The sequence below is a fragment of the Salvelinus namaycush genome, chromosome 19 (assembly GCF_016432855.1).
Source record: "Salvelinus namaycush isolate Seneca chromosome 19, SaNama_1.0, whole genome shotgun sequence".
In the NCBI taxonomy this organism is placed as follows: Eukaryota; Metazoa; Chordata; class Actinopteri; order Salmoniformes; family Salmonidae; genus Salvelinus; species Salvelinus namaycush.
The window spans coordinates 1,296,846-1,310,259 of record NC_052325.1 but is presented as its reverse complement, the minus strand read 5'-3'; the positions used below and the strand labels follow the sequence as shown (position 1 = coordinate 1,310,259).

Below are 13,414 nucleotides of genomic sequence, written 5' to 3'. Positions count from 1 at the left end.
TCTCCACCTCAAAGACACAGTGGCCCTAGCCAATTTACTCAACGTCTCCACCTCAAAGACACAGTGTCCTAGCCCAATTTACTCACCGTCTCCACCTCAAAGACACAGTGTCCTAGCCCAATTTACTCACCGTCTCCACCTCAAAGACACAGTGTCCTAGCCCAATTTACTCAACGTCTCCACCTCAAAGACACAGTGTCCTAGCCCAATTTACTCAACGTCTCCACCTCAAAGACACAGTGTCCTAGCCCAATTTACTCAACGTCTCCACCTCAAAGACACAGTGTCCTAGCAATTTCTCAACGTCTCCACCTAAAGACACAGTGTCCTAGCCAATTTCCTCAACGTCCACCTCAAAGACACAGTGTCCTAGCCCAATTTACTCAACGTCTCCACCTCAAAGACACAGTGTCCTAGCCCAATTTACTCACCGTCTCCACCTCAAAGACACAGTGTCCTAGCCCAATTTACTCACCGTCTCCACCTCAAAGACACAGTGTCCTAGCCCAATTTACTCAACGTCTCCACCTCAAAGACACAGTGTCCTAGCCCAATTTACTCAACGTCTCCACCTCAAAGACACAGTGTCCTAGCCCAATTTACTCAACGTCTCCACCTCAAAGACACAGTGTCCTAGCCCAATTTATTCAACGTCTCCACCTCAAAGACACAGTGTCCTAGCCCAATTTATTCAACGTCTCCACCTCAAAGACCACAGTGCTCTAGCCCAATTTACTCACCGTCTCCACCTCAAAGACACAGTGTCCTAGCCCAATTTACTCACCGTCTCCACCTCAAAGACACAGTGTCCTAGCCCAATTTACTCACCGTCTCCACCTCAAAGACACAGTGTCCTAGCCCAATTTACTCAACGTCTCCACCTCAAAGACACAAAATCAACCTCCTCTTTTCTTTCTCATCATCATAAAGAAAATGCGCGATCTAGAACCTAAAAGGGTTATTCGGCTGTCTCCATAGGAGAACCCCACGAAGAACCCTTTTTGGTTCCAGGTAGAACCCTTTACACAGAGGTTTCTACATAGAACCCCAACAGAGTTCTCTCTGGAACCCCAAAAAATGGTTATCCTATAGGGAGAGCAGAAGAACATTGTTGGAAGCCATTTTTCTAAGAGTGTAGAGGCTTGTGGGGCAGTGGGGACATCCGGGGGACGACCCGTTTCTCCCTGTAGCATCTCCAGTTTCTACCCCGTAGCATGGGATCTGAAGGAAACTGAGGGCTTGTCAAAGCAGGAAGTGGAGTATATTACAGCCTGAGCTATCCCAGGTGCCTCTCGCTGTGTGTGATGGAGACGCCATCTACAACCACATGAAAAACACGTGTAACCACTAACGGGGGAGGAGGGGGGAGACGGGGGAGATTAAAACAGGGATGGAAAAAGCAGCAGGTAGGCTGTTCCAATCCTGACCTTTCCTCCCTCTCTCTCTCCTCTTTCTCCTGCCCGCCCTCCCTCCCCACCACCTCCCTCCCTCCCTGCCTCCTCTCCTCATCTCTCTCTCTCTCTCTCTCTCTCTCTCTCTCTCTCTCTCTCTCTCTCTCTCTCTCTCTCCTCTCTTCTCTCTCTCTCTCCCTGCCTGTCTGCCTCCCTCCCTCCTCATCTCTCTCCCTCTCTCTCCCTCCTCATCTTCCTCCCTCCCTCCCTCTCCCTCTTCCTGCCTCCCTGCCTCCCTCCTCTCTCCCTCCTCTCCCCCACTAAAAGCTCTATTACCACTGTACCACTATTACACTGTGTGTGTGTGTGTGCAGGTGTGTGTGTGTGTGCAGGTGTGTGCGTGTATGTGTGCGTGCAGGTGTGTGTGTGTGTGTGTGCATGCAGGTGTGTGTGTGTGTGCAGGCCTGCCAGCACAGGTAACAGTGACAGCTCCCACAGTGGGATGATGAATGGCAACGAGAGAGCCTTTGTTCTGCCAGGTAACCTTGCCTCTGCCCCATAAGTCCCAGCATGTCTACGTATGTGTGTACAGATACTATAGATGCCAAAAGTCCTTGTCTCCTACCTTAGGGTTATTGCCGTGTGTGTGTGAATGTGTGTCTGTGTGTGTGTGTGTGTGTGTGTGTTGGTGTGTGTGTGTGTGTGTGTGTGTGTGTTGGTGTGGTGTGTGGTGTGTGTGTGTGTGAGAAGGTGTGTATCGTGTGTGTGTTTGAATGTGTGTCTGTGTGTGTGTGTGTGTGTGTGTGTGTGTGTGTGTTGTGTGTGTGGGTGTGTGTGTGGTGTGTGTGTGTGGGTGTGTGTGTGAGAAGGTGTGTATCGTGTGTGTGTGTGTTGTGTGTGTGTGTGTGTGTGTGTGTGTGGTGTGTGTGTGGTTTGGTGTGTGTGTGTGTGTGTGTGTGTGTGTGTGTGTGTGTGTGAAGGTGTGTCTCTGTGTGTGTATAAAGGACGTCAAGCTGCTTAGCAAGTACCACCTCCTCCCGATTTGGCCCATATCTTCCTGCTGGTTCGGCTGACACTGAGGCTGACACTGACACCGAGGCTGACACTGAGGCTGACACTGAGGCTGACACTGACACCGAGGCTGACACCGAGGCTGACACCGAGGCTGACACCGAGGCTGACACTGAGGCTGACACTGACACAGAGGCTGACACCGAGGCTGACACTGAGGCTGACACTGAGACTGACACTGACACCGAGGCTGACACTGAGGCTGACACTGAGGCTGACACTGAGGCTGACACTGACACCGAGGCTGACACTGAGGCTGACACTGAGGCTGACACTGACACCGAGGCTGACACCGAGGCTGACACTGAGGCTGACACTGAGGCTGACACTGACACCGAGGCTGACACCGAGGCTGACACTGACACTAAGGCTGACACCGAGGCTGACACCGAGGCTGACACTGACACCGGGGCTGACACCGGGGCTGACACCGTAGCTGACACCGAGGCTGACACCGAGGCTGACACCGGGGCTGACACAGGGGCTGACACCGGGGCTGACACCGGGTGTATAACTGACACCGAGGTTGACACCGAGTCTGACACCGTAGCTGACACCGAGGCTGACACCGAGGATGACAGCGAAGCTCAAATCCAGGACCTCTGCCTTACTAGCACATGTGACCGCCCTCCCGAAGCGTCTTAACAGTCGGCGCCACGTGAAAAACTAGCTATTCACTGGCACAAGCAGGACCCTTCAGGCTGAGGAGACAGGTTCACACATCTCCACGTGCTACACTAGTGTATCCTACCTTGTGGTTCTTGCCGAATCGGTAGACCATCCAGTCCTCTCCATTGGTGCTGACCTCCAGCTTAAAGGTTGTGACGTAGTAGGACTTCTGGGTCTCCTTGGACACCGCTCCCTGGGTAGAGATACCCGTCAACACCTTCAGGACATGGAGATCCACCTGGGGAACGGAGAGAGGGAGAGAGAGAGAGAAAGAGAGAAGAGAGGAGAGAGGAGAGAGAGAGAGAGTGAGAGAGAGAGACAGAGAGAGAGAGAGACAGAGAAAGAGAGAAGAGAGGAGAGAGGAGAGAGAGAGAGAGTGAGAGAGAGAGAGAGAGAGAGAGAGAGAGAGAGAGAGGGAGAGAGAGGGGAGAGAGAGAGAGACAGAGAGAGAGAGAGACAGAGAGAGAAGAGAGGAGAGAGGAGAGAGGAGAGAGAGGGAGAGAGAGGGAGAGAGAGAGAGAGACAGAGAAAGAGAGAAGAGAGGAGGAGGAAGAAGAAGGAGGGAGAGAGAGGGAGAGAGAAGGAGACAGAGAAAGAGAGAAGAGAGGAGGAGAGGACAGAGAGAGAGAGTGAGAGAGAGAGACAGAGAGGAGAGAGAGAGGGAGAGAGAGGGAGAGAGAGAGAGAGACAGAGAGAGAGAGAGAGAGAGAGAGAGAGAGAGAGAGAGAGAGAGAGAGGGAGAGAGAGGGAGAGAGAGATGAGTGACAGAAAGACAGAGATGGAGAAAGAACATAATCAAGATCATTTGAACAACTATGATTATTTGAGTCCATCAGTCTAGGTCTGAGATTGCTCTCACCTCCTCTCTATCTCACCTCGCACTATCTATCTATCTCTCTCTCTCTCCCTCCTCTCTCTCACTATCTCTCCTCTCTCTCGTTCTCCTCCATCTCTCTCTCCTCCCTTTCTCTCTCCTCTCTCTATCTCTCTCCCTCTATCTCTCTCTCCTCCATCTCTCTCTCTCCCTCTCTCTCTCTCCCTCTCCTCTCTCCCTCTCCTCTCTCCTCCATCTCTCTCTCCTTCCTCTCTCTCCTCCATCTCTCTCTCCTTCCTCTCTCCTCTCTCTCTCTCTCCTCCTTCCTCTCTCTCTCTCTCTCCTCCCCTCTATCTCTCTCTCCTTCCTCTCTCTCCTCCATCTCTCTCTCCTTCCTCTCTCTCCTCCATCTCTCTCTCCTTCCTCTCTCCTCTCTCTCTCTCCTCCTTCCTCTCTCTCCTCTCTCTCTCTCTCTCCTCCTTCCTCTCTCTCCTCTCTCCTCCATCTCTCTCTCCCTCTCCTCTCTCTCCTCCATCTCTCTCTCCTCCCTCTCTCTCCTCCATCTCTCTCTCTCTCTCCCTCTCTACTACTGCAGCGATCGATAGTAATGACCCTGGTGCTCATTCTAATTTCCCTTCACACAATACCGATGATCACCTTCCTATTTCATCTCCATTCTGCTCTGCTACGTGGCTGGACTAGGAATACTACCAGGGTCTATATCAGCCAGGAGACACACACACACACACACACACACACACACACACACACACACACACACACACACACACACACACACACACACACACACACACACACACACACACACACACACACACACACACACACACACACACACATACCCACCAGGAGTTTAATCTGCAACTCTCTCAGCCTCCCAGGCCCAGTCCTCTGGGAGCAGCTCTCAGCTCTGCTCTCTGAATCCCTGATCCCCGGCTACGTCCCAAATGGCACCCTAGTCCATATATAGTGCACTGCAGAGTCCTAGTCTAAAGTAGTGCACTATATAGGGAATAGGGTGCCATAGGGTTCTGGTCTAAAGTAGTGCACTATATAGGAAATAGGGTTCCATTATTGGTTTATTCAGTTCCCCATTAGTTTTTGCCGAAGCAGCAGCTATTCTTCCTGGGGTCCACACTGATACTGTACACTGATAGACAAGGACAGTCACACAAATTAAACATACACAACATACAAACAATACAAATAGAGAATCATGGGTGTTAGAGTGTGTTAGAGTGATAGAGTGTGATATAGTGTGATATAGTGTGATGTAGTGTGATAGAGTGTGATAGAGTGTGATATAGTGTGATATAGTGTGATGTAGTGTGATAGAGTGTGATAGAGTGTGATAGAGTGTGTTAGAGTGATAGAGTGTGACAGAGTGTGATGTAGTGTGATAGAGTGTGATATAGTGTGATAGAGCGTGATATAGTGTGATAGAGTGTGATAGAGTGTGTTAGAGTGATAGAGTGTGACAGAGTGTGATGTAGTGTGATAGAGTGTGATATAGTGTGATAGAGCGTGATATAGTGTGATAGAGTGTGATAGAGTGTGATATAGTGTCTCTGGGTGATATAGTGTGACATAGTGTGATATAGTGTGATATAGTGTGATAGAGTGTGATAGAGTGTGATAGAGTGTGATATAGTGTGATATAGTGTGATAGAGTGTGATAGAGTGTGATAGAGTGTGATATAGTGTCTCTGGGTGATATAGTGTGACATAGTGTGATATAGTGTGATAGAGTGTGATATAGTGTGATATAGTGTGATATAGTGTGATAGAGTGTGATATAGTGTGATAGAGTGTGATATAGTGTGATATAGTGTGATAGAGTGTGATAGAGTGTGATATAGTGTGATATAGTGTGATATAGTGTGATAGAGTGTGATAGAGTGTGATATAGTGTGATATAGTGTGATATAGTGTGACATAGTGTGATATAGTGTGATATAGTGTGATAGAGTGTGACATAGTGTGATATAGTGTGATAGAGTGTGATATAGTGTGATAGAGTGTGATATAGTGTGATATAGTGTGATATAGTGTGATATAGTGTGATAGAGTGTGATAGAGTGTGATATAGTGTGATATAGTGTGATAGAGTGTGATATAGTGTGATATAGTGTGATATAGTGTGATAGACTGTGATATAGTGTGATATAGTGTGATATAGTGTGATAGAGTGTGATATAGTGTGATATAGTGTGATAGAGTGTGATATAGTGTGATAGAGTGTGATATAGTGTGATATAGTGTGATATAGTGTGATATAGTGTGATATAGTGTGATATAGTGTGATATAGTGTGATATAGTGTGATATAGTGTGATAGAGTGTGATATAGTGTGATATAGTGTGATATAGTGTGATATAGTGTGATATAGTGTGATATAGTGTGATATAGTGTGATATAGTGTGATATAGTGTGATAGAGTGTGATAGAGTGTGATAGAGTGTGATATAGTGTGATAGAGTGTGATATAGTGTGATAGAGTGTGACATAGTGTGATATAGTGTGATAGAGTGTGATATAGTGTGATAGAGTGTGATATAGTGTGATATAGTGTGATAGAGTGTGATAGAGTGTGATAGAGTGTGATATAGTGTGACATAGTGTGATATAGTGTGATAGAGTGTGATATAGTGTCTCTGGGTGATATAGTGTGACATAGTGTGATAGAGTGTGATATGGTGTGATAGAGTGTGATAGTATGATATAGTGTGATAGAGTGTGATATGGTGTGATAGAGTGTGATAGAGTGTGATATAGTGTGATATAGTGTGATATAGTGTGATAGAGTGTGATATAGTGTGATAGAGTGTGATATGGTGTGATATAGTGTGATATAGTGTGATATAGTGTGATATAGTGTGATAGAGTGTGATAGAGTGTGATATGGTGTGATATGGTGTGATAGAGTGTGATATAGTGTGATATAGTGTGATATAGTGTGATAGAGTGTGATAGAGTGTGATAGAGTGTGATATGGTGTGATATGGTGTGATATGGTGTGATATGGTGTGATATGGTGTGATAGAGTGTGATAGAGTGTGATAGAGTGTGATATAGTGTGATAGAGAGTGATACAGTGTGACATAGTGTGACATAGTGTGATATAGTGTGATATAGTGTGATATAGTGTGATAGAGAGTGATATAGTGTGATACAGAGTGATATAGTGTGATATAGTGTGTTAGAGTGTGATATAGTATGATAGAGAGTGATATAGTGTGATAGAGAGTGATATAGTGTGATAGAGTGTGATAGAGTGTGATATAGTGTGATATAGTGTGATATAGTGTGTTAGAGAGTGATATAGTGTGATATAGTGTGATATAGTGTGATATAGTGTGATATAGTGTGTTAGAGTGTGATAGAGTGTGATATGGTGTGATAGAGTGTGATATAGTGTGATATAGTGTGATATAGTGTGATATGGTGTGATATGGTGTGATATAGTGTGTTAGAGTGTGATATAGTGTGATAGAGTGTGATATGGTGTGATAGAGTGTGATATAGTGTGATATAGTGTGATAGAGTGTGATAGAGTGTGATATAGTGTGATATAGTGTGATGTAGTGTGTTAGAGTGTGATATAGTGTGATAGAGTGTGATATGGTGTGATAGAGTGTGATAGAGTGTGATAGAGTGTGATATAGTGTGGTATAGTGTGATATGGTGTGATAGAGTGTGATATAGTGTGATATAGTGTGATAGAGTGTGATATAGTGTTATATGGTGTGATATAGTGTGATATAGTATGATAGAGTGTGATATAGTGTGATATAGTGTGATATAGTATGATATAGTGTGATATAGTGTGATATAGTGTGATATAGTGTGATATAGTGTGATATAGTGTGATATAGTGTGATATAGTGTGATATAGTGTGATATAGTGTGATATAGTGTGATATAGTGTGATATAGTGTGATAGAGTGTGATATAGTGTGATAGAGTGTGACATAGTGTGATATAGTGTGATATAGTGTGATAGAGTGTGATATAGTGTGATATAGTGTGATATAGTGTGATATAGTGTGATAGAGTGTGATATAGTGTGATATAGTGTGATAGAGTGTGATATAGTGTCTCTGGGTGATATAGTGTGACATAGTGTGATAGAGTGTGATATGGTGTGATAGAGTGTGATAGTGTGATATAGTGTGATAGAATGTGATATGGTGTGATAGAGTGTGATATAGTGTGATATAGTGTGATATAGTGTGATAGAGTGTGATAGAGTGTGATAGAGTGTGATAGAGTGTGATAGAGTGTGACATAGTGTGATATAGTGTGATATAGTGTGATAGAGTGTGATATAGTGTGATATAGTGTGATAGAGTGTGATATAGTGTGATATAGTGTGATAGAGTGTGATATAGTGTGATATAGTGTGATAGAGTGTGATATAGTGTCTCTGGGTGATATAGTGTGACATAGTGTGATAGAGTGTGATATGGTCTGATAGAGTGTGATAGTGTGATATAGTGTGATAGAGTGTGATATGGTGTGATAGAGTGTGATATAGTGTGATAGAGTGTGATATGGTGTGATATAGTGTGATATAGTGTGATATAGTGTGATATAGTGTGATATAGTGTGATATAGTGTGATATAGTATGATATAGTGTGATATAGTGTGATATAGTGTGATATAGTGTGATATAGTGTGATATAGTGTGATATAGTGTGATATAGTGTGATATAGTGTGATATAGTGTGATATAGTGTGATATAGTGTGATAGAGTGTGATATAGTGTGATATAGTGTGATATAGTGTGATATAGTGTGATATAGTGTGATATAGTGTGATAGAGTGTGATATAGTGTGATATAGTGTGATATAGTGTGATATAGTGTGATATAGTGTGATATAGTGTGATATAGTGTGATAGAGTGTGATAGAGTGTGATAGAGTGTGATAGAGTGTGATAGAGTGTGATATAGTGTGATAGAGTGTGATATAGTGTGATAGAGTGTGACATAGTGTGATATAGTGTGATAGAGTGTGATATAGTGTGATAGAGTGTGATATAGTGTGATATAGTGTGATAGAGTGTGATAGAGTGTGATAGAGTGTGATATAGTGTGACATAGTGTGATATAGTGTGATAGAGTGTGATATAGTGTCTCTGGGTGATATAGTGTGACATAGTGTGATAGAGTGTGATATGGTGTGATAGAGTGTGATAGTATGATATAGTGTGATATAGTATGATTTTGTTTGATATAGTGTGATATAGTGTGATATAGTGTGATATAGTGTGATATAGTGTGATAGAGTGTGATATAGTGTGATAGAGTGTGATATGGTGTGATATAGTGTGATATAGTGTGATATAGTGTGATATAGTGTGATAGAGTGTGATAGAGTGTGATATGGTGTGATATGGTGTGATAGAGTGTGATATAGTGTGATATAGTGTGATATAGTGTGATAGAGTGTGATAGAGTGTGATAGAGTGTGATATGGTGTGATATGGTGTGATATGGTGTGATATGGTGTGATAGAGTGTGATAGAGTGTGATAGAGTGTGATATAGTGTGATAGAGAGTGATACAGTGTGACATAGTGTGACATAGTGTGATATAGTGTGATATAGTGTGATATAGTGTGATAGAGAGTGATATAGTGTGATACAGAGTGATATAGTGTGATATAGTGTGTTAGAGTGTGATATAGTATGATAGAGAGTGATATAGTGTGATAGAGAGTGATATAGTGTGATAGAGTGTGATAGAGTGTGATATAGTGTGATATAGTGTGATATAGTGTGTTAGAGAGTGATATAGTGTGATATAGTGTGATATAGTGTGATATAGTGTGATATAGTGTGTTAGAGTGTGATAGAGTGTGATATGGTGTGATAGAGTGTGATATAGTGTGATATAGTGTGATATAGTGTGATATGGTGTGATATGGTGTGATATAGTGTGTTAGAGTGTGATATAGTGTGATAGAGTGTGATATGGTGTGATAGAGTGTGATATAGTGTGATATAGTGTGATAGAGTGTGATAGAGTGTGATATAGTGTGATATAGTGTGATGTAGTGTGTTAGAGTGTGATATAGTGTGATAGAGTGTGATATGGTGTGATAGAGTGTGATAGAGTGTGATAGAGTGTGATATAGTGTGGTATAGTGTGATATGGTGTGATAGAGTGTGATATAGTGTGATATAGTGTGATAGAGTGTGATATAGTGTTATATGGTGTGATATAGTGTGATATAGTGTGATAGAGTGTGATAGAGTGTGATATAGTGTGATATAGTGTGATATAGTGTGATATAGTGTGATATAGTGTGATATAGTGTGATATAGTGTGATATAGTGTGATATAGTGTGATATAGTGTGATATAGTGTGATATAGTGTGATATAGTGTGATATAGTGTGATATAGTGTGATAGAGTGTGATATAGTGTGATAGAGTGTGATATAGTGTGATATAGTGTGATATAGTGTGATAGAGTGTGATATAGTGTGATATAGTGTGATATAGTGTGATATAGTGTGATAGAGTGTGATATAGTGTGATATAGTGTGATAGAGTGTGATATAGTGTCTCTGGGTGATATAGTGTGACATAGTGTGATAGAGTGTGATATGGTGTGATAGAGTGTGATAGTGTGATATAGTGTGATAGAATGTGATATGGTGTGATAGAGTGTGATATAGTGTGATATAGTGTGATATAGTGTGATAGAGTGTGATAGAGTGTGATAGAGTGTGATAGAGTGTGATATAGTGTGATATAGTGTGATATAGTGTGATAGAGTGTGATATAGTGTGATATAGTGTGATAGAGTGTGATATAGTGTGATAGAGTGTGATATAGTGTGATATAGTGTGATAGAGTGTGATATAGTGTCTCTGGGTGATATAGTGTGACATAGTGTGATAGAGTGTGATATGGTCTGATAGAGTGTGATAGATGTTATAGTGTGATAGAGTGTGATATGGTGTGATAGAGTGTGATATAGTGTGATAGAGTGTGATATGGTGTGATAGAGTGTGATATAGTGTGATATAGTGTGATATAGTGTGATATAGTGTGATATAGTGTGATAGAGTGTGATAGAGTGTGATATAGTGTGATATAGTGTGATATGGTGTGATATGGTGTGATATAGTGTGATAGAGAGTGATATAGTGTGATATAGTGTGATATAGTGTGATATAGTGTGATATAGTGTGATATAGTGTGATATAGTGTGATACAGAGTGATATAGTGTGATACAGAGTGATATAGTGTGATATAGTGTGTTAGAGTGTGATATAGTATGATAGAGAGTGATATAGTGTGATAGAGAGTGATATAGTGTGATAGAGTGTGATAGAGTGTGATATAGTGTGATATAGTGTGATATAGTGTGTTAGAGAGTGATATCGTGTGATAGAATGTGATATAGTGTGATAGAGTGTGATATAGTGTGTTAGAGTGTGATAGAGTGTGATATGGTGTGATAGAGTGTGATATAGTGTGATATAGTGTGATATAGTGTGATAGAGTGTGATATGGTGTGATAGAGTGTGATATAGTGTGATATAGTGTGTTAGAGTGTGATATAGTGTGATAGAGTGTGATATGGTGTGATAGAGTGTGATATAGTGTGATATAGTGTGATATAGTGTGATAGAGTGTGATAGAGTGTGATATAGTGTGATATAGTGTGATATAGTGTGTTAGAGTGTGATAGAGTGTGATATGGTGTGATAGAGTGTGATATAGTGTGATATAGTGTTATATAGTGTGATAGAGTGTGATATGGTGTGATAGAGTGTGATATAGTGTGATATAGTGTGATAGAGTGTGATAGAGTGTGATATAGTGTGATATAGTGTGACATAGTGTGATATAGTGTGATAGAGAGTGATATAGTGTGATATAGTGTGATATAGTGTGTTAGAGTGTGATATAGTGTGATAGAGTGTGATAGAGTGTGATATAGTGTGATATAGTGTGATAGAGAGTGATATAGTGTGATAGAGTGTGATATAGTGTGATAGAGTGTGATATAGTGTGATAGAGTGTGATAGAGAGTGATAGAGTGTGTTAGAGTGTGATAGAGTGTGATAGAGAGTGATATAGTGTGATATAGTGTGATATAGTGTGATAGAGTGTGATATAGTGTGATATAGTGTGATAGAGTGTGTTAGAGTGTGATAGAGTGTGCTAGAGAGTGATAGAGTGTGATAGAGTGTGATAGAGTGTGATATAGTGTGATATAGTGTGACATAGTGTGATAGAGTGTGATAGAGTGTGATATAGTGTGATAGAGTGTGATATAGTGTGATAGAGTGTGATAGAGTGTGATAGAGTGTGATGTAGTGTGATATAGTGTGATAGAGTGTGATAGAGTGTGATAGAGTGTGATATAGTGTGATAGAGTGTGATAGAGTGTGATATAGTGTGATAGAGTGTGATAGAGTGTGATATAGTGTGATATAGTGTGATATAGTGTGATAGAGTGTGATATGGTGTGATAGAGTGTGATATAGTGTGATATAGTGTGATATAGTGTGATATAGTGTGATAGAGTGTGAGAGAGTGTGATATAGTGTGATATAGTGTGATATAGTGTGATATAGTGTGATAAACAAAGACATAAGGAAGTGGATGGCGGCACATTTTTTAAATTTAAACTCGGACAAAACAGAGATGCTTGTTCTAGGTCCCAAGAAACAAAGCGATCTTCTGTTGAATCTGACAATTAATCTTGATGGTTGTAAAGTCGTCTCAAATAAAACTGTGAAGGACCTCGGCGTTACTCTGGACCCTGATCTCTCTTTTGACGAACATATCAAGACTGTTTCAAGGACAGCTTTTTTCCATCTACGTAACATTGCAAAAATATGAAACTTTTTGTCCAAAAATGTGGCAGAAAAGTAATCCATGCTTTTGTCACTTCTAGGTTAGACTACTGCAATGCTCTACTTTCCGGCTACCTGGATAAAGCACTAAATAAACTTCAGTTAGTTCTAAATACGGCTGCTAGTATCCTGACTAGAACCAAAAAGTTTGATCATATTACTCCAGTGCTAGCCTCCCTACACTGGCTTCCTGTTAAGGCTAGGGCTGATTTCAAGGTTTTACTGTTAACCTATAAAGCGTTACATGGGCTTGCTCCTACCTTTGTTTCTGATTTGGTCCTGCTGTACATACCTACACGTACGCTACGGTCACAAGACGCAGGTCTCCTTACTGTCCCAAGAATTTCTATGGAAACAGCTGGAGGCAGGGCTTTCTCCTATAAAGCTCCATTTTTATGGAATGGTCTGCCTACCCATGTGAGAGACGCAGACTCGGTCTCAACCTTTAAGTCTTTATTGAAGACTCATCTCTAGTAGGTCCTATGATTGAGTGTAGTCTGGCCCAGGGGTGTGAAGGTGAACATAAAGGCACTGGAGCGACGAACCGCCCTTGCTATCTCTG

The 13,414-nt window shown here is 41.9% G+C and overlaps 1 protein-coding gene across 1 annotated transcript in view; it reads right to left on the bottom strand.

Moving 5' to 3' along the window:
- Positions 1-3,134: 3,134 nt before the first annotated feature.
- The window catches only part of LOC120064512 (neuropilin-2-like), an 83,520-nt gene continuing 73,240 nt past the window's right edge, over positions 3,135-13,414 (bottom strand). Inside the window, exon 10 of the mRNA XM_039015129.1 lies at positions 3,135-3,369. Within this exon, the coding sequence (XP_038871057.1) occupies positions 3,178-3,369 (192 nt within the window). The 3' untranslated portion in view covers positions 3,135-3,177. The remainder of the gene's footprint in view (positions 3,370-13,414) is intronic.